Here is a 21601-nt window from a genome sequence, read left to right as displayed (position 1 = left end):
TAATAAATTAAATAAATAAATAAATAAATAAATAAATAAATATTTTCTTAAAAAAAAAAGAGTTAGGGAGAAGACAAAAAAAAAGGTACTTAAAAAAAAAAGAAAAAAATGGGGCGTTCAGCTGGGCATGGTGGCAAATGTCAACTTTAATTCCAGCACTCAGGAGGGAGAGGCAGACAAATCTCTGAGTTCAAGGCTAGCCTGGTCTACATAGTGAGTTTCAGGACAGTCAGGGCTACATAGAGGAACCTGATCTACGTATCTACATATATACATACATTCTATATACTTCAGCTTTCTAGTTCTTCTTGGAACTATAAAGTTGGACAATTTGAGGTCACATTCTCTTGGGAGCAGGAGCTGGTGCTCATAGGCACTGTATCCTTTTCAGGAGACCCCACTTCACGTTCACCACACGCCATTCATTCCCCGTGAACCTGTTTCCTGCCCTGACCTCTCGGGGAATGCACTTAAACAACTGGGATAAGAGAAGGTATTCCACAACAGCTGTAGAGCTTGGCTTCGGGGAGTCTTGTCAGTTTTTTACAGGGAACATCCACCACCCCAGACTGTGCAGATTTATCTGTTTTCCCTGAGTTCTTATTCTCTACCTTGAAGGCACAGAGAAGACCCACAGCTTTCTTCTTTTCCTGTTCCTCCTCAGAGACTCTTTCCTTGCCAGCCTCACCTGCCCACTCCAGCATGTCCTCAATGTTCTCTGCTGCCCTTGGTACCAGTCGGCTCTGATCAGTGTCCTCCAGTCTCAGAATGAAGCTCCCCTGGTGCTTCTTGGCAAAGATGTAGTTGTAGAGAGCGGTACGGAGGCCACCCAGGTGCAAGAAGCCTGGCAGAAGAGAAGAGGTCAGACAGGACAGGGAAAAGACTAGATAACAGGCCTCAACTGAAATGCAAATAAGAATGTCCCAATGAAGTTTCAAGACCAAGAAATGGCTGTGACTGTCCTATTTCTTTGGTTGATAACCAGACTGTCACTGAAAAGGACACAGTGGGGATGGAGAGAAGGCCTAATGGCTACAAGCACTGGATGCTCCTCCAGAACCCAGGTTCACTACCCAGCATCTACATGGTGGCTCATAACGATCTGTAATCTAGTTCCAGTGGATCCAACACCATCTTCAGACCTTAGCAGGTACCATATAGAAATGGTACATATACACACATGTAGACAAATTACTCATAATGTAACATAAAATAAATAAATCTTAATAACAACAGAAAAGAAAAAGTAAAGGTCAGGGTAGTTGACTCCATCTAGTCCTTCATCTTGGGAATGGAAAAATACCCACGGGTCAGGTCCAGGAGCTTGTCACCACATAAAAATGCTCCAACTCTTCCTGAGTGCCTTTAGCACTCAATTTTGACATTTGCCTCAAGGCCAAGTTTCACCAGAAGGAGAAACAGCATTTATTATCTGTTTGAAAACTATTCAGAGGCCAGATCACACTAGCATTTACATTACATAAATCTACTGATATATTCCAGGGAGGAAGAAGGCTAATTGCATGTTAATAACACATCTAAATCCTATTTTAAAAATATTTTCATATATACTCTACATATCATACTTAATCACATCATGTAATCTGCATTTTTCCTACTTGAGATTATCACCATAAGCACTAGTTATAAGTAATTGTAATAAGCCAGGTGGTGGTTGCACACGCCTTTAATTCCAGCACTTAGGAGGCAGAGGTAGGAGGATCTCTGAGTTCGAGGCCAGCCTGGTCTACAAGAGATAGTTCCAGGACAGGCTCCAAAGCTACAGCAAAACTATGTCTTGAAAAACAACAACAAAAAAGTAATTATGATCAAAAGTAACTTTTGATTTCACGATATTTCCCTTTGTTGGAGTTTAAACTTTGAAAGTACTGTTACTGACTAAAAGTTTCAAATTTTCCCAGGTTGGTCATTTCCCCTTTCCACTCCTTTCTTTGGTTCAGGCCAGGGTCCTGGATCTCCACAGTCAGGCCATGTACATTTATAACGACCTCATCTGCATCTCCAGGTACGAAGGCACCATCAGACAGGAAATGTTCTATGTGAGACTTTCAGCAAACCCACAAAACAAGTAGTTTCCTGTAGAACTGAGTGTCGGGAATTTCAAGACAGGGTTCAAATTCTACATTTAGGGGCTAGCTAAGTGGCTCGAGTCAATAAAGTGCCTGCTGCACAAGCATGACAACCTGAGTTTGGATCCACAGCTAACCCTAACTCTACATAAAAGCCAAACATCCAGCTGGTAAGTCCTGCGCTGGCAGTGGGAAACAGGCAGATTCCTAGAGTTCACTAGCCAGCCAATTTTGGTGACTCTCATACCCACATGAAAACACAAATACACCATACATGAAATTTAAAAAAGAATTTTCAGTCTACCATTAAGAAATTCCTGTCGGGGGCACGCGCCTTTTTCATCCCAGCACTCAGGAGGCAGAGGCAGGCAGATCTCTGTGAGTTCAAGGCCAGCCTGGTCTACAGAGCTAGTTCCAGGACAGGCTCCAAAGCTGCAGAGGAATCCCGTCTGGAAAAAAAAAATTCCTAACCTTTGGGAATTTACTTAGCTTTCACAAGTTTCAATTTGCTGATGTCAGTAGGCTTAAAAAAAAAAGTCAGGCTGGATCTGGTGGCATAAACCTTTCCTCTTAACCGCTTTGGAGGCAGAAGCGGGTGATCTGTGTAAGTGAGCCAACAGCCTGGTCTACACAGCAAGTTCCAGGCCAGCCAGGGATGCAGTAAGTTCCTGTCACAACTCAACAAAAACACCCGGATTCTTCTTTATCATTAGGTTGCTATGATACCTAAATGTTGACCAAAGCAGAACTTTAAGCCAGGTCTGGTGGCTCACACCTGTAACTCTAGTATCTGGAAGGCAGAGACAGGAAGATTGCTGCAAGTTCAGTGCCAGCATGATCTTCACAGTGAGTTCTAGGCCAACGGGCAACACAGTGAGCTGTTTCCAAATTAAAACAGCCAGAACAAAAAAAAATGTACACCTTCAATTAATTTTTTTTGATATACCTTCAACTAATTTTAACTATCACAGTGATCTATACTGATTGACAACTCCTGCTCATTTGGGTTTTTCCTGCCAGTCAGCAAAGAAATGAAAATGAAGTCAGCAAAGAATTGAAGTGAAGGCTACTTCGCATAGCAGATCTTGCTGAGTGGCTCAGCTACACTGGCTCAAGACCATCAGTCAAGAACTATTATTAGCCCTACTTGACAAGTAGCAAAACTAGGACATAAACAAAGCAGAGAACATTGCCAAAATGACACATCTAGGAATGGCCAAAAACAGAAATATAGGCTCGGTGGTGGTGGCGCACACCTTTCATCCCAGCACTCTGGGAGGCAGAGGTAGGCGGATCTCTGTAAGTTCAAAGCCAGCCTGGTCTACAAAAGTTAGTTCCAGGACAGGCTCCAAAGCAACAGAGAAACCCTATCTCGAAAAAAAAAAAAACAAAAAACAACAAAAAAAACCTCTAGATAGACGTATGCAGAAAATGCCAGGCCTTGGTGACCTACACGAGTGCCTCTTCACATCCAGTGCACGCTCACAGTAGGTAAGCACAGAAACGGAAAGTTGAGGTTTAGAAACTTGCATCCATTTCATAAGCCATTTGACGTCCACTGAGACTAACAAAAAGAAAGGAGCTTTTGTTTTGTCTGGTTTCCAGATACTCGTTTTTTCCCTAGTAGTTTCATTTATGTTAGTCTTAAATACAGAATTACAACTGGTAACTAAGAATTGGGGCTTCAGCCACACAGAGTTTAAAAAAGTTCCACGATTTATACCACCTGCCCAGAAGCAAAATGTCATTCCTGCGCAGCTGGGACTCCGTCCCTGTGATCTTTTTCTGCTGACCTTGGGTCTGGAATGTGCAGTGTCAAGTGGGTGGAAGGTGACTTGAGCTAAAGGAGGGTTGGGAACGTGTGGTGCGGAGGGTAAGTGACGACAATGTTTCTCTCATTTTGGTCTTTTGTAGCCCTGGCAGTCCCGGAACACTGTAGACCAGGCTGGCCTCGAGATCCGCCTAGCTCTACCTTCCAGGTGTTGGGATTAAAGGCGTGTGCTCCACCATCCAGCAAGACGACAGGACAGTATTTCTAACAGGCTATACACTGGCCTGATTTCCCTTGGCTTGCTAAGCTTCCAGCAGTAATAAACCCGGGCCACTGCGCCATTTTGCTCTTAGGCTTCAAGCAGGTCTCCTTAACATGTGGTTCTCAACTCAAACGTTAATTCTTCAGCAATGTCTTCTAAGGCACCCTATTCCACTTCATTTCCAAAATGACATATCTAACCCTAAGATTTTTCTTGTAAGTGCATGTCGTGGTCACGAGAATGACAGATTCTTCAAAGCAGGAACCCTAACTTTTCAATGACCACTGCATTCTAGCGCATAGGGCTTGGCACAGTTTATACGCACTACACAAAAAATAACCGAGACATTATAACAAAGGAACTTTCAGGAACCTGAATCACTTCAGATCTTAGTCCTCCATTTCCGTCTCTGTAAAATGGGGTCGCGCAGACACCGGAAGGGACTGGTTCTGGAACGTTCGGGGGCGGGGACAGACCGGTGGGCTGCGGCGCGGGCGTCACGTCCGCCAGGATTACCTGTGGGGCTGGGAGCGAAGCGAACTCGCACCGTGGCCCCGGGATCTGGGCCCAGACTGGCGTCTCGCCGTCCCACGCGGTGGCCTACGGCCGCCGCGCGAGGCCCGGCCCGCGGAAGCCTCTGGAGGAACGCCGCCATGTGAAATAGAAACACACACGTGGGCTTCTTCGAGCGTCACTTCCGCGCGGCTGGGGGGGGGCGGGGAAGCGCATTCCCACCAATCAACTTCCGCCACAGCGCGAACGGCCCCGCCCACTTAAAGGCGCAGGCCTCCGATCTGGGCCGCCCACTCCCCTCTGAACAGCTGGGACGGTGCACCGCCGCTAGGGGACGACGCGCAGGGAGCGGGCCGTTTCCCAGACCCGCCCCCTCGGCTGCGGGAATGCTAAAGCGTGGCAGGGGCCGGCCGGGGAAGCGGAGGAGGCGGGTCTCCATAGAAACCTCCACCTGTTTCCGGCCAGGCTGAGTGAAATTAGGGGCTGTAGCGGGGGCCAATCTCAGCCAGCTCGCTTCTTCCCGGCGGCCCCTGCGGGCGCGGTGGGTGTTGTACACAATCATCATGGCGGCGGCCGGAGCCCCGGATGGTGAGTGCGGAGGGGAAGGCTGTCGGTCGGCGGCTGAAGAGCTGCCGGCGCTGCGGGGATCGGGGAACGGGAACTGGCCCTAGAGGGAGGAGGTGGCGCAGCAGCGACGGTGCAGTGGCGCCCGTGTTCATTCTCGTCGCAGGCCCGGCCCGCGGCGAGCGCCCACCCTCTTAACCCCTTTACAGGCATGGACACGGAGGCTGAGGCTGTGCCCACCGAGGAGCCCGCACGGCCCCTCAATTGCGTGGAGGACGAAGCAGCGGCGGGGGCGGCGGCCGAGGACTCCTGCGACGCGCGAGGCAGCCTGCAGCCGGCCCCTGCCCAGCCCCCTGGGGACCCTGTGGCTCAGGCCTCGGTCAGCAACGGCGAGGACGCAGGCGGCGGTGCGGGCAGGGAGCTGGTGGAGCTGAAGATAATTTGGAACAAGACTAAGCACGACGTGAAGGTCCCGTTGGACAGCACGGGTTCCGAGCTAAAGCAGAAAATTCACTCCATTACAGGTATTCTAGGAGCTGACAACCAACTGCCTCCATCCCCCACCCCCACCTTCTAGTCCGTATTGCTTACGTCGTGCTAGAACTGCTGTGTTTTCCTTGCATGGACTCCCGCTACCCTCGCTGCAGTTTTCTGAAGTCAGTATTTGCATGTCTTTTATTAATCACAGAGGGAAAACTGGACCCGTGATGATAGAGAGCTACCAAGTGGTGGAGCAGAGATACAAACCTTAAACCGAATTATTAGGCTCAGCCTTCTAACTAATGTTGGACTACTAAGGATAGTGAAAATCTCCCATGGCATTTATTAAATTCACAGCTCCTGGGCACTAACTGTAGAGATTCTGAGTGGGTCTAGATTTATTTTTAGCAGATAGGTAAGTTTCATAGGGGAAGTTCCTGAAACATTAATATTGACTGACAGTCATGGTGGCCCTTCACAATTATTCATATTTGGTCACTCTGTATTGATTTGCTATTTAAAATTACTTCTTGCCGGGCGGTGGTGGCGCACGCCTTTAATCCCAGCACTAGGGAGGCAGAGACAGGCGGATCTCTGGGAGTTCGAGGCCAGCCTGGTCTACAAGAGCTAGTTCCAGGACAGGCTCCAAAGCCACAGAGAAACTCTGTCTCGAAAAACCAAAATCAAATAAATAAAATTACTTCTTTCTTAAGCTATTCCCATGTAGCCTGTAAATGCCATAGGAAAGTAACTTACTGACTGCTGTGTCCCTGATGCTTGGACATTCTCAGTATCTAGGTGAGAATAAGGCTGAGGAGTGACTTGGAAGGAATGATAACGAAGACATGTTGAATAATTCTAAATACCCTAAGTCTACTAGAAGGACCAAGTCTTAGCAACCAAATATCCTGCTGGTCAAATTCCCCCAAGTTCAAAAAGCTGCTAGCTGATGGAGCCAGTGTTCACTTCCTGTTTCGTTACAGAAGCATGATGGTCCATGCATTTCCTGCTTATTCCTTTCCCTACCTTCCACTTTTTGTCAAGGTCTCCCACCCGCCATGCAGAAGGTCATGTATAAGGGACTTGTTCCTGAAGATAAAACGTTGAGAGAAATAAAAGTGACCAGTGGAGCCAAGATCATGGTGGTTGGCTCTACTATAAATGATGTTTTAGCAGTAAACACCCCCAAAGATGCTGCCCAGCAGGACGCCAAGGCTGAAGAGAACAAGAAGGAGCCCCTCTGTAGGCAGAAGGTGAGTGCATTGTAGACTTTCTTGTTGGTCCTGGGAAGTTGGAGGCTGGTTACATTCTCCCTAGAATAAGATGCTTTTTGGACAGGGCCCATGATGGACATTTATGGAGCAGTTGGGTGCAGCAGTGGAGTTGACAGCTACCTGAAATTTGCAACTTTGTCATCTGGCTGGTTAGTGTACCTTAGTCTTCCTTGCTTTAGGATAAGGCCTTTGTGAAGGGAGACTTCAGCGAGTTAGCAGGTGGAACCAGGTGTGGGTTCCTTTTATTTCGTGCCAGAGAAGATGACCAGCGTTAGAATGAAGCCCTTATTCTTTACAGGTGTCTTCTCAAGTTCAAAAAGCCCACTTCTGGATAGGTATGGAAGTCAAGAGATTTCAGAGGTTCTCCTAAAACTGACCATTTCAGGAACCCAAACCAAACTGAAGAAGAAGATATTGACGTTTTTTTGTTGTGTGTTTATTGTGGCCCTTCATGACATAGCCTGTGTTTTTTTTGTTTTTTGTGGTTTTTTGAGACAGGGTTTCTCTGTGGTTTTAGAGCCTGTCCTGGAACTAGCTCTTGTAGACCAGGCTGGTCTCGAACTCACAGAGATCCGCCTGCCTCTGCCTCCCTAGTGCTGGGATTAAAGGCGTGTGCCACCACCGCCCGGCTAATAGCCTGCGTTTTATATTACCTCTCTTACTCATTTTTCTGCTTGTTCTTTGAGGCAGGGTTTCACTTCTTAGCCCTGACTGGCCTGAAGCTTGATCTGGATACTAAGTTGGCCTGGACTTTGTACAGTTTTCTTGTCTCTGTCTCCCTGGTGCTGAGTTTGTGGGCGTGTGCCATCATGCCTGTTTATAGGTGTGTGTTTTGTGTACACGGTGCGGAGGACTGGACCTAGAGTCTTGTGCACAATAGTAGGCAAGAACTCTACACTGAGCTACCCACTAGTCCTGACCAGAGTAAAACTGACTTGAATGAACCAACATTAATTATAGGGCCACACACTACAGACATAGTTCCAACCATGGGAGAAAGATGGTTTTGTGTTAGACACTTACAATCCATGTTTCCTTCATAATCAAAAGTGAGTATTTTTAAAATTTTGGTAGCAAAATTGAACAAGTGTTGGGACAGTTACACTTTTTAAAAAATATTTTTTCTTTTTTTCTTTTTAAATAATTATTATGTGTACAATGTTTTGTTTGTGTATATACCTGAAGGCCAGAAGAGGGCACCACACCTCATTACAGATGGTTGTGCGCCACCATTTGGTTGCTGGGAATTGAACTCGGGACCTTTGGAAGAGCAGGCAGTGCTCTTAACCACTGAGCCGTCTCTCCAGCCCTATTTTTTATTTTTATTTCTTTATTTATTTGGTTTTTCGAGACAGGGTTTCTCTGTAGCTTTGGAGCCTTTCCTGGAAATAGCTCTTGTATTGTTTTGTTTTGTTTTTCAAGACAAGGTTTCTCTGTAGCTTTTGTGCTGGTCCCAGAACTAGCTATTATAGACTAGGCTGACCTCGAACTCCCAGAGATCCGCCTGCCTCTGCGTCCCGAGTGCAGGGATTAAAGGCGTGCACCACCACCACCCGGCTAAAAAATATTTTTTAAAAGATTTATTTATTAGTGCTCTGTCTACATGTTCCTCTGCTCGCCAGAGGAGGACATTGGATTCCATTATAGATGGTTGTGAGCCACCCTGTGGTTGCTAGGAATTGAACTCAGGACCTCTGGAAAAACAACCAGTGCTCTTAACCTCTGAGCAATCTCTCCAGCTCCTTTTAACATTTTTTGATGGAAATACTAATATGCTTGAAAGAAGTATTGTTCGGTTATAAGTTACTACCCCAGATACCATAGAGAATATTATCTAACGTGTCTTAAAACTTTTATCTTTACAAAATCTCCAATACTCTGAAGTTCAAAACACCTTTTTATAGGGTATTTGTTTTCTGTTGTATTTGGTGCTGGGGATTGAACCTGGGACCTTTTCTATACATACAACACATGCTCTTCTGCAGAGCATCACCTCTATTTAGATAACTGTTGTAAGGTTGAATTATCATCTAGAAGTAAATATTTATATGACCCATTTTCATCCCTAAATATGGGGTCCTAATTTCCTGTAAGCCATTGAGGTCATTGGTATTTTTTGTCTTCCCTTGCCACATTTATAAGGAAATGTGAGTATTTTCTCCTGTCACATCCTTAGTGCATAACTTGCCTTGTAAATACAGGTTTGGGGTTACTAATGGTAGCTTAACAGGCTTAAAACTGTTTACCACTGTTCAGGGACGATTCTCCCAAAGGTGCTTATAAGGCATGACTCAAATATACTTCCAGTCTGTACTGCTTTGCTTTGGTGATGCTACTGGTTACGAGGCATAGCACGACCTCCTGAGGCTTTTGATGAGCGTGTTCCGGAATCTGAGGCTGATGTCAGCAGCAGCCCTTTGCTAACCATCCCTGCCACGGGGTCCTGCTATACCAGTGAAGGCTGGAGTCGGCTCCTTGCCTGTGGGTGCTGCATCTCACTGAGTTTTACCCTTGGCCCATTTATTGGAACTATAAGGCCTATAGTTCCAGCCTTAGCAAGCAGCTGCTGTACCTGTGAAACCACAGATGTAACAGAGATGAGACGAAGGCATTTAGGGACTATGAGTTTGGAACGCGAGTTCTGAGATAGAAAGCAGGAGGAGTGAGCTTGGACGCTTCTTCCTGGGAAGGCATGGGGGAGTCGGCATTTCTGTTTTCAAAAATGTGATTCCTTGGGTATTCTTTGTGACTGGATTGATGGTGGGGCAGAGGAAGACTTCTGCCATAGTCTGGCTCTCCATAATAATGGAGAAATGATCCTGCTTGGCATTTATACCTATATAGGCAGTGTGTAGTTTCTTTGGAGTTGAAAAATGCAGATGTTGCTCTCTTTTTTTTGTCTGTTAACTTAATGATTAGGTTTTTCATGGGTGAGATGGGAGTAAAACATTGAATTAGTAACCCTAAACTCCTACTTAGTCTGTGAAACTTTTATGTCTAATATGGTAGCTATGTGTGGATAGTTAATCTTAAATAAAAATGAGAAGTTACTTCTTTATGTTGCTAGTCACATATAAAGTGCTTATAAGTCAGCGACCAGTGGCTAGCTAGCCCAAGTAAAGGAACATTTCATTATCAATATAAACTCCCTTGAACACATTTGCTCTTCAGTGTTAAGGGATCTGTTATCCAACAAACATTTAGGCTGCTTCTTTCTCTCTATTCAAAGATAGAAACCTGGCTCAAATGTAGTAGAGTGTCTTATGTCTTATTTTCTTCCTCTTTGTTCTGACTTACATTGTAGCAACACAGGAAAGTGTTGGACAAAGGAAAGCCTGAAGATGTGATGCCATCTGTTAAGGGTGCCCAGGTAAGCTGGCCTGATTTTTGAACCCTTGAAGAATTTGGTTCCACAGTCTAAGATTCCTATAGTCATGGCCTAAAGTTCTGTCTCATTTCCCTCTCTCTGTCCTACTGCCCCTCCCTTTCTCACTGTGTTCTTGTGCCTCCAGGAGCGCCTGCCAACAGTACCCTTGTCTGGCATGTATAATAAGTCTGGAGGGAAAGTGAGACTCACCTTTAAGCTAGAGCAAGACCAGCTGTGGATCGGCACTAAAGGTACTCTAGTTCTCAGCCTCTTTGGCATCCCGGCATCCTGCCTGCTTCTAGCACCCAACAGCAGTGGCTCCTGACTGTGATTCTGCCTTTCATTTGGAGCCCCTCTCATCATGCTTTGTGTCTTCATAGCTTTTGGTTGTGTCTTTATATGCTTGCCTCTTGGTTGGCCCCATTCCTTTCTTTCTTTTCAGTCTGATCTCAGAGACAATCCTTCACATTTGGCCCTTAAGTTAATATATAAACCAAGAGATCCGAATATATGACCTAAATCTGGTCCTTAAGCAAGGGTTTAATGGATATATACGTAGTTTATACAAATCAGATTTCTCTGAAACTAATGGGGAGAAGATCTGGCCACTGGAGCCTGCACTCTTTATGAGGCATTGAGTAGCTGTGACTAAGCAGTGGTATTCACCACAATCCCCATGGCCCCATCTAATTTTAGTTAGCTTTGCTCGTGGTGCCTATGTGGTCCCTCCCTATTGGTCAGTTTGATTCTAAAAGTGAAATTTCCCTAATTGCCACCTAGAATTTCCCCCTTTGCTTGTTGATTGCCCTTTATATACATCCTCATCCCATGTCAGTAACACTCTGCCTGCCCACAGTATCTGGTTCAGCCTTGCTGTTTCTGGGAAGTATTTCTGACCATTTCTACTCAACCTTTCCTTGAGGCCTACCGAATTTTATTTATTTAGTTATCTTTTTTTATGTAGTACTTCTTTATATAATTCAGGCTATCCTGGAACTTGCTCTGTAGACCAGGTTAGCCTCAAACTCACATCTGCCTGCCTCTGTCTCTGAGTACTGGGATTAAGTGCATGCACCATCACTCCCAGCTAGTTGCCAAATCTTATTGGTAACACTCCAGAATTGCCCTATGTCCCTTTAGCTACTGCTAAAGGCTACTAGCCTGTTTTGAAAAGTTGTATTAGGAGCAAGTTTCTGTCTACCTGGCCCCGCTGTCAACTTTGGTCTTCATTGCTGTACTGCTTTTTGTCTGTTTCCTATACCTGTAAACCATTAGTTCTTCCAGACCTGCTTCAGATGTGTCATCATACCCCATTCTAAGTCCTCGGCCCACTCTGTCAGCCTTGTGTACTTGAGGCACGTGCTTGAATTATCCAGCTCATATTTTGCAGAATTCTTGTCTTTGCTGGGCCCTATCCTGGAATGTCTTCTCCTCAGTCCGTGGGATTAATAGTCTTCCAAGTCCCCCAACCCCCAAGATGCCCTTTCCTAATGAAGCCTTCCTTACATCTCCCTAGCCCTCCACTGAACTTTTGTTCCTTTGAGTTGCTTGTGCTCCTCGAGCACTCTGTTTATGTCCCTAGAGCACTCACTGCTCTCTGACTGTCTGTCCCCATTAGATTCCTGGAGGTACCTGAACGTGCCTAATTCACCTGTTTGTGGCCAGCACTGTAGGTGTTCAGTGTTTGAGGTACATGCCAAAAAGGAGAATAGTGGTCTCATCATCAGAGACTTGTTTCCAAGGGCAGGTTGCAGAAAATGGAATCAAGTTTTACAAAAATAAAACTTGGGCAGGGTGATGGGGGGTGTGGTTTTCTTTTCTTTTTTTCTTTTTTTTGGTTTTTCGAGACAGGGTTTCTCTGTGGCTTTGGAGCCTGTCCTGGAACTAGCTCTGTAGATCAGGCTGGTCTTGAACTCACAGAGATCCGTCTGCCTCCCAGTGCTGGGATTAAAGGCGTGCGCCACCATCGCCCGGCTTGGGGGTGTGGTTTTTATTATCTGAACCATGAATCTAGAACACAGATCACTGTTTCAACCCTAGGGAGTCTTAAAAATGACTGAAGTGTTGAAAGTGAGTTTTCTCATTTTTCTGATAGCTAGCTATATTGTTTATTTTATAGCCAACTCTTAACTGCGTGGTCAGACCAAATTCTCTAAGTTTTAAAAGGTTTCTCTAGTTTTCCAATGGCTTTTGAAGGCTTTGCTCGAACATGCTATTCAAGAGAGCCTGTCATATTCTTTGCCAGTGAGTAGCAGCCCTGCCTGGGTTTTCTTGGTGATCTTGCCTCATCTTCCACTACTGAGTTTCTTGCTGATGCATATGGCTCTCCTCTGTAGCTGGGTATCTCTGCTTGCTGGCAGCCCACATTGAGAGCAGTTGCACAGGCTGGTCTTGGAAGGCCATCGTGTCCAGGAGGGTAGGTGCACGCAAGTGGTTTGGGATAGTTTTTCCCATGAAGTTGTGTATGTTGTTTGATGTTTTTGAGGAAACTATAGCTTAACCTGGCCTCAGACTTTTGGTGATTCTCCCACTCCAGCTTCAAGAGTACCAGATTTAGGTAGGCATGAACTATCATGCCTGGTTCAGAGATTTTATTTAAGCTTCTGGAAGCAGCTGGCCTCCTGCTTTAGTGTGAGGGCAGAGCTCTAGCAATTTCCTGATGCACTGAGATTTGAGCTGTTTGAGAACTCCTTCAATTGCTGTATTTAAGGAACATGGCCATGAACTCCTTGTACCTTTCATGGTTGATAACCTGAGCTGTTCATTCTGAGCTAAACTTTTCCTTATCAATGGGCTACCTCCTTAGTAGCCCAGAGGGTGGGTAAGTGTTTTTCTTAGGTCCCCAGGAGTTTTGTCACCTAGCATCAAAGGGACTTGGGGAAGCACAGCTTGCTCTGGGAATTGGCTAAAAGCCATTGGCTTGTTTTTAGTTCAGCAAGAAGCTGCTGTAAAGTGAATGTCCCAGCAGCTAACTGGCCTCTCTATGAGTACTTTGCTGAGTAAGGGACTCTCAAGACTGCCACACACAACAAACTGTTGTCTGTGTAGGAAGAAGCAGGGTGACACCATGGAGCTGCACAGGACAGCATGCTAGGCTTGTAGTCAGCTGCTGCGCCATACTTGTAGGACAGTCAAAGCTTAGTTGATTTCCATTATCAGCTGTGTGGTGTTTGCATTGTCCAGCCTTTGGAATTTGAGAAAAAGTCAGAAAAGATGGAAAGTATTTGAATAGTCTCAATCTTAAGTATGCCGCTGTTCTTGCCTGTGTGTGGCTGCTGTTTTAGAGCCATGAAGTAGATATTCAGGCCCCTTCTCCCCATTCCCAGTTTTCAGAAGTCAAGGCCTATGGAAGTACAATACTTAAAGTAACTGGTAAAACCAGAGCCCACGACTCTCAAATTTCTAGTTCCATTTGATAACCTAGTTGTTTATTTATCTGTATTTAAGATCTTTTTTTCTTAAGCTCTAAGGAGTCTTTTCCACCTTGATTTAACAGTGTTATGACAATGCCTGCCTGTACCTCAGGTATCTGGTGCTTCCTGGGTTATTCCTGTGGCAAAGATTCCCTGCCTCATCACCATTACACTTGTCTGCTACAGGTGCCTCATCTCACTGAAGGCCTGCTTCATGGTTGCCTCCTCTTTCCTGCCATCCTTAAACTTGTAAAATGGTCTCTGCCCCAGTGATCATTGGTGTTTCCAGTGTTAATCAGGTGAGGGCATAAATGTTTTTGAGAGACCACCACAGTTACCGTTTATGTAGGGTTTGGAAGTTTTGGCACAGGCAATAAATAGCCTTGGAAGCTTCTTCCCTCCTGTTGCTTCTTTGTCGTGGGCTTCTTGACTTTGCCTTTTTCAGGTGTTCAAAACCTTAGCCAAGCCGGGCGGTGGTGACGCACGCCTTTAATCCCAGCACTTGGGAGGCAGAGGCAGACGGATCTCTGTGAGTTCGAGACCAGCCTGGTCTACAAGAGCTAGTTCCAGGACAGGCTCCAAAACCACAGAAAACCCTGTCTCAAAAAAAAAAAAAACCAAAAAACAAAACCTTAGCCAATTCCAGGTTTGGGTTATGAAAGCAAAATGGTGAGGTGTTTTTTAATCATCAGACTTGAAAACTACTAATAAGATGGGTAAATGTGCCCTGACACTTTTACTCCACCGCCACTGAACCCTGTTTTCCATTTGATGCTCCAGATTTCCTAGCTCCCTTCCAGGCTGTAGGTGCATCGGTCAGAAGATGCTGTCCCTCATCCCTAGAGGGTGTGGTACCTGCCACCTAAGTTACTATATATCCAACCAGCCCTAGTGTGGGAGGAATTGCTGTGGCCAAGGTGGAGTTGGGGTAGGTAGACCTTTGAGTAACTGCTGTCCTTCTTTAAACCTAGAGCGGACTGAGAAACTGCCCATGGGCTCCATTAAAAATGTGGTTAGTGAACCTATCGAAGGACACGAAGACTACCACATGATGGTGAGTAGCCTCAGCCTGCCTGGCCGTCTGCTCCTGCTTCCTCTTGAAGGGAGTGGATTTCTAACAGGGCATTGCCAACTGAAAAGTAAGCAGTCTTCAGGAGACTGTGGAGATCCTTATGTTTTCTTGTCTACTTAGAGTTGAGTTCCCAGTTATGGGTTTTTTGTTGTTTGTTTGTTTGTTTGCTTTTTTGTTTTTCTTTTATACTCTCCCAGTAGTCCAAAGGAGGGTATGTTTTCTCCTCTCCTTTTTAGAAATCTCTTCTGTCTCCCTCTTATTTGTTATACTTTGTTTTTAGGCCAGGAAAATGAATTGGAATGGCTTTTGGACTTTCATTTTAAGTTTTGTCTTGCTTATAAAAGAGAACATCACCTTAGCCATGGGGCTGTGAAGATACCAGAAGTCTCTCCTGTAGTGGTCTGCCATGCCCAGCATGTGCCCACATGGCTGGGAGCCCTTTGGGATATGGGGCCCAGGGCACGCTTGCTCTGTATGGAGCTCATCAGTTTGTCTAGAACAAAGCAGGCAGTTTAGTGAGCTGATAAAATGGGCAACTCTACAAGTGAAGTTTACCTGCCTAGATTCCAAAGTTGCTACAAGAGGCACCTAACCTGGGCTTGCAACAGTTCGAGGGTGGGTGTGCCTGCTGTTCTCCTCCAGGGGGCAGTTTTTTGTTTTGTTTTGTTTTGTTTTGTTTTCCAGTATCTAGCCTATCGTGATGCTGCCATATTGCCCCCCACCTCCATGAGCAGCTAGGTGTTTAAACTATAGGTAGGAGTACCAAGTCCATGGCACAGAGATACGTTGGACAATCTACTTGTTCTAGGGCAGTCAGCGAAAGGGACTTAGGATACAATGGGCTGCATAGCTGGTGTGTCCTGCCTGCTCAGGGTCAGCTGGATGGTGCCGAAGTCAAGGCAATGGAACTGTAGTCGCTGGACACAGGCTCTTTGGAATTTCTTGGCGGTGATGAGAACATACTGGGGCTTCCTTTGGGGCCATCAGGCAGCCTCTACTGCCTGTAATATTCTCTGTAATATATAAAACAAGATAGCAGACAAATTGGTTTTGCCTGCTCAATTATTTTTCTACTTTAAAAGTTGATACTGATAATTTTAGCCTGACCCTTTCACTCCCTTTTGAAACATTTGAACAGTTTGACACTGTGGGCCTTGCAAATTCTGTTTTCCAGGCAGCCTGGTGATGGGGAAGCAGATAGGGTGAATGGACCACATTAGACATTGCCTAAGGAATTTGTTTCCATGAATAATTATTTAGAATTTAGTTACAATGTTCTGAAGTCATTTTAGGCAAAAAGTGGATTCAGCAGTCCCCTCAGTCTTTTTTATTTATATATTTACTTATGCCATTAAATAGCACTTTTACCCTTGTCCTCATGAAAGATTTGCTTTCCTCTTCTAGATGTCATTTGTCTACTAGAGTAGTGTGTCACAGTTCACAATGCTCTTTCATTTTTAGGGTTATGTTTCAAAGATACAGAAAAGGATACATCTTACATTTTATACCATAACCCGTATATCCATCACCAAAATACTATAGTTGTAAACATTTTGTAACTTGTTTTAAATCTCTTAAATAAAAATTTTTTACCAACAGTGATGTTGTCCCCATTGTCTTCCCCTCCCCTCCCCATTATTGTAAGCTATCATGTGTGTTCTTCATCTGTCATTGCTTTTGTTTATACATATGTCCATGAACAAAATGGTGTACTGTGTTGTGTTTTCTCAGTTTTCATAAATAGCATCATGGTATCTACCCTTCTGCAACTTGATGTTGGCATTGTGATCTGTCATAACTCTAGATCGAAAGGATCTATTCATATCTTAATAAAAGACTCCAGTGTTTGTATGACTAGGCCACACCACTCTGAATTATGGGTACCCTTCCATACTGGTGGGTGTGTACATTACTGTCAAGATTTTAACATTTCAAACAGTGCACTTTAGACATTCATACCTGCTTCCTATGTGTGAGTGACATGTTTTCTAGGGCAGCAGTCCTCAAACTATGGCCTCTGGACCAGTAATGTTGAAATTACCTGGGAGCTTGCTAAAAGTGTTTTGGGCTTTGCCTCAGGGCTCCCAAACTAAAACCCAGGGCCTGGAGCCTGCAATCTATTTTTGCAAGTCTTTCAGATAGTTCTGATGTGTGCTGAGGTTTGCAAACTACTGCCTTAGAGTTGGCTGTGCTGAACTGAACTTTCTCCTCCCCACTTGCCCTTTCACCCTCCCCTTTTTTTAAGTATAGGAGAAATGTACACAATTTGCTTTTGTTTTTCTTCCCTTTTTAATCAGTTTGCGCCCTTCCCTCCTGCGTCTGTTGTTCTGCCTGCTTGGTCACCCTCTTCTGAAGCATCGCTTGGTTTTTCCTTTTCCCTTGCAGGCGTTTCAGTTGGGCCCCACGGAAGCCTCTTACTACTGGGTGTACTGGGTTCCAACTCAATATGTGGATGCAATCAAAGACACTGTGCTGGGCAAGTGGCAGTATTTTTGAAAGCACTTTCACCTCTGGCCCAGGAGACTGACCCAAAGTGAAGGACATTGCCGGGAGAGGTCTGCAGCATCCCTGGATTGCAGAGTTCTGGGACTTTGTTCACACACAAAAAAAAATCTCTATTCAATCTGAGGTGATGTGGTGACTGAAGCCAGAGGTGATGTACTTTCACCATTAGCTTAATTTGAACTTAAAATCACCGGTTCCCTTTCTTGCAGTCAGCTTACCATTTTTAAAGTCAGTATGGTGGAAATTAATAAATCCAAGTTTCGAACATGTGTGGAATACTCTTAAGTGTGTTTGAGAGTATATCTGCCAGTATGCTGAGAGGGAATAATCAAAAGCTTTGTGGTTGTTTTCTTTGTTCTTTTTCTTTCTTTTTTTGTTTTGTTTTGTCTTGTTCTTAGAAGTGATTTCAGCTGAAATCTTCAGATGTCTTTGGTTGCAGACATTTGGATTGGACTGCATTGAATGAGTTGGGTTTTTTTCTTTAGTATTAAAATCGTATGCAAAATGGGGGTGTTTAGTAAGCCATATTTTTTTGTGTGTGTGTGCTCATTGATTCAGAGATTTTCTTTTTAATGTTTCGCACTTCCTATGATTTTGTTTTAAACCCAAAGATGCCAGTTTCTCTTTTGGTACCTCATCTTCACCTCCTTGCCAGGCTCTCTCCCATGTGCTGCTGCTGCTGCTGCTTGGGAATACACATGGGAATAACAACTGGTGGTCTCGGTGTAGGGGCTCCCACCTTCCTGGGGTATTCGTTGAGCAGCAGAGTATCTCTCACTTGAGTCCTGTGTACACGTCTTACCCTCTGGACCCCTGTTCCGGGGAGTTCCACTGCTGGTTTTGTTGTTGACAGCCTTTCTTGAGCTTGGGTTTGAAACTCTGCCTATCACCACAACCTGGGACTTGCTGCTCCAAGGCCCCCAGCTCTGAGGAGCCAGCTCGCCATATGGCCTCAGATCACACACTTTCTTTCTTGGGAAGCTTCCTGGAACTCCTTAAGCAGTCCAGTGGTTGTTTGAATTATGCTTCTCCATTTGGTCCTCTGCTCATGCGTTCAGTTCAAGTGTCCTTTATCCCAGGTTCAGAGATGCTGCCTTTCTCACGGAAGACCTCTGGCCCAGTGGGTCGGCCAGTGGTATTCCAACAACAGAGATGGGATAAATTGCTTTTAGGACCAGCTTGCTCTCCTGGTTTTAGCCCTGATGTTGTTTGTACATGTGAACTGCTGTCTTCTCCGTAAGCCTTGACTGACTGAAATGAGGGACAGTCTCTTGGTGGATGATTCCCTTTGTGCCGTTTGCTGTTTTTCTGCTGCCGTCTTTGCAATTCTCCTCTCACTGGTTGCAGGCTCTCATAGTAAGGTTTGGTGAGAAACCTTTCCAGCTTCACATTTTGGAATCTTAAGCTGTTACCCGCCTTCATCCTGTGAAATGTATTCGCATGTATTCGCCTAAGATGACTATTCCTTGTGAGCCAGTTAATGACGATATTTATGCCCTTCCCTTCTAAGCTGTAGTTTGGGAATCCAGCCCACATAGACAGACTCTTGCTTTTTGTGGTGTATTCAGTGCCAAGTTATGCATCTGGACAGGAAAACCTACTCTGCTTTTTGGGCGTGTAAGTAACGTATGCAAAATTCAGCGTCCAAGAAACTGCCTGTGTTTCAGCATCTCAGTGGTAATTGTGGATTTTCTGTTCTTGTTGGCCTGCAGTCCCTGGAGAAAGTACATTTTGCTCCTTGTCCCAGCCTCCTCCTGCACTTGGCAGGTCTATCAAGGAAGTGACCAAGTGGCAGGTAGAACATCTTCTTGGCTTGAATACTGTCATTTGTATGCCAATGTCCCTGTCCTTGAGACTTGTCTGACAATGCCACACACCCAGTTTTGGTCTCTGAGCTGACCTGTGTGTCCCCACCTTAGCTCTGAGGCCCCTTCTGCCAGCCCCCTATTTTCTGTGAGGGTCCCAGTGCTCTCTGCCTTCTCTCCTCCTAGTACACGTGCCCTGCTGTTGTCCCCCTGCTGCCCAAGAGCCAAACTGCTTCTCACGCAGGCTGGTGTCATTTCAAGAGGACCAAAGCCTCTGTGAGCCTTTTTATTTTTAGTACAATGGTGCTTTTTCCTTACTTGGAGATATTCTCTATAAATAATGTAAATGACACCTTTTCGTATGGAGCTGTTTTGAGTATTGCTTTCCAGAGCTTGAGCTGTGGCTCCTGATCCTGTCAGCACAGAAGGCTGCGCCAGAAGCCCTGGGAATAAGTGTTCAGATCTGTCTGGGTCACAGCAGTATTTGCTATTTTGTCACTCAGTCCCTTGAGCAGTCTATATATTTCTACCATGTGGAGTATACTGACGAAATCTGTGTGAGCAAATTGAAATTCTCTTCCCGCTAGGTAGCATCACAGTGTTTTTTCCTCAGGATTATTTCTGCACAATTCCTTCACTGTCAGATAAGAGGGCATGCAGGGAGCTCTTCAAAAGGCTTCTGGTGGCATTACATGAAGCTAGCTGGAGGAGTCCTACTCATGACGAGGCATCCCCTGGGCTTGTCATCATGTAGCCACTCAACAGGCTGCTCTCCCGTCTATAGGTGGTACTGGTAGCCCTTCTGCAGGATTGTCCTCATAGACATCATGCCTTCCTTTTCCTCCCTGAGGCTATTGGGCAGAAAAAATGTGACTACGTAACCACTGCTGAGCCTGGGTCCCTCAGCTCAGAGCACTCAGACTCAAGATTTGCAGGACCTTTGTGAGATACTTAATCTATAGTGGGCCTTGCAGATAGCTTTGGCTCTTGGGTTAGGTTTGACTGAGCAAGGATGCACTTTCATAGCATCTTGTGGATATAGTAGGGGCCTGGTAAGGCCTAAGTAGCTCCTTATTGCTGCTTTCTCTTCTGAGGGCCAAAGAGATTAACTTTGCTCCATTGCCACGTCTCAGAAAAGTTGCCATGCCTCACCCAGAAGGAAATTCTTCTTCTTTAATGTGCCTGGAGGAGCATTATGAGCTCTTGCAGTTGGCCACCCTTTTTTTTTTTTTTGCCAGGAGCCAAGAAGGGAAGGGATGGATAAATAAATTCCGATGTCAGGCTTTCTTTCCACACATCTACTGAGGGAGCCAACTTTCTCTTGCTCCTTGCTACTGTTCAACCCTGTTCTCTTGGAAAAGGATGGCCCCTTTGTCTTCAGATCAGGCCCATTTCCTTCTTCATAGGCCTGGAAACCTTTTTGAAGTCACAGTGGCCAGGAGCCCTCTGGTTTGCTGGTGGATTTATCTGCCAGGCTGGGTGGTTCTGCTTTCTTGGTGGCTGAGAACCTTCTTTACCTTTCCTACAGAGTTCTGCAGAGATATCTGACAATATGTAAGTACTGTTTCCTTGTGGTGTACATTCTGTTCTTGTTTGTTTTTAAATCAAAAATGCCTGTTTGGGAGGAGATGAACGTATTTAGTCTATTAGATTTGCGCTGCTGGATTTTTTTTTTTAATGTGTAATCTTGACTAGCTGTCTTATTGTTTATCCTGTAAGATTAGTCTATCAATTAAAGTTTGATAATTAATTGCGTCTCTTTCCTTCCAATTCTTCATGCGCCTAATCTGTTCTTGGGACTAGCAACATTTAGAACAGGGCCCAGAGTTGTCCTCTGTCAGCTGTGGTCTGACTTGTATGATTCTGAGTAATATATACAAGTTTATTTTCTAAAACAGATGGCAAAGAGATGTGATTGAGTCTGAAATATCAGACTAACAAGCTTGCTAATCAGCTATTCTTTTGCTAGGGCAGCCCTCCACCATGCATGCCTCCAGTTAGGGGAAGCTGCCTCTCTGGCTTTTTTTGTTTTTTTTTTTTTTTTTAAACAGATTTCTCTGTGTAAATTTGGAGCCTGTCCTGGAACTCGCTCTATAGACCAGGCTGGCCTCGAACAAACAGAGATCTGCCTGCCTTTGCCTCCCAAGTGCTGGGATTAAAGTCATGTACCATCACTACCAGCCTGCAAAGACAGGTTTTTTAACAAAACAAAACAAAACAAAAAACCCCAAAACAAAAACAGTGGAAACAGAGAGGAGCCACATGCTATACAGAGAGGAGGAGGAAGAAAACTATTTCCAGAATAGGGTAAGACCAGAATTCTTGGCATTAAGGATGACAGTTTGTCAGGATGTGGCATAGTCCACTCGGTCACTCTCATGTTAGACATTTTTCCCTTCCCTCCATTGGGCAAGTATTCCTGACGGTTCTGGTCTCCCATTTTTCTATTTTTCTAATACCTCCTACTTCTGAAGCAACACTGAAA

The 21601-nt window shown here is 45.1% G+C and overlaps 2 protein-coding genes across 2 annotated transcripts in view; one reads left to right on the top strand and one right to left on the bottom strand.

Annotated features, from left to right (window-relative positions):
• Ears2 (glutamyl-tRNA synthetase 2, mitochondrial) overlaps positions 1 to 4796 on the bottom strand; it is a 26455-nt gene extending 21659 nt beyond the window's left edge. The window contains exons 1-2 of the mRNA XM_005351133.3: positions 4640 to 4796; positions 689 to 844 (exon numbers count right to left, since the gene is read on the bottom strand). Coding sequence (XP_005351190.1) covers positions 689 to 844; positions 4640 to 4778 — 295 coding nt within the window. The 5' untranslated portion in view covers positions 4779 to 4796. The remainder of the gene's footprint in view (positions 1 to 688; positions 845 to 4639) is intronic.
• Positions 4797 to 4965: 169 nt separating this feature from the next.
• Ubfd1 (ubiquitin family domain containing 1) lies at positions 4966 to 20868 on the top strand. The gene is made up of 7 exons (XM_005351132.3): positions 4966 to 5224; positions 5410 to 5724; positions 6725 to 6933; positions 10259 to 10324; positions 10467 to 10572; positions 14706 to 14788; positions 17192 to 20868. The coding sequence occupies exons 1-7, from the start codon at positions 5200 to 5202 to the stop codon at positions 17300 to 17302; spliced, it is 915 nt and encodes a 304-aa protein (XP_005351189.1). The 5' UTR covers positions 4966 to 5199; the 3' UTR covers positions 17303 to 20868.
• Positions 20869 to 21601: the final 733 nt, after the last annotated feature.

The sequence above is a fragment of the Microtus ochrogaster genome, chromosome 8, assembly GCF_000317375.1.
Source record: "Microtus ochrogaster isolate Prairie Vole_2 chromosome 8, MicOch1.0, whole genome shotgun sequence".
NCBI classification, from domain to species: domain Eukaryota; kingdom Metazoa; phylum Chordata; class Mammalia; order Rodentia; family Cricetidae; genus Microtus; species Microtus ochrogaster.
Note: the sequence above shows the minus strand (reverse complement) of the source record. Positions and strands in the feature narration are given on the sequence as shown.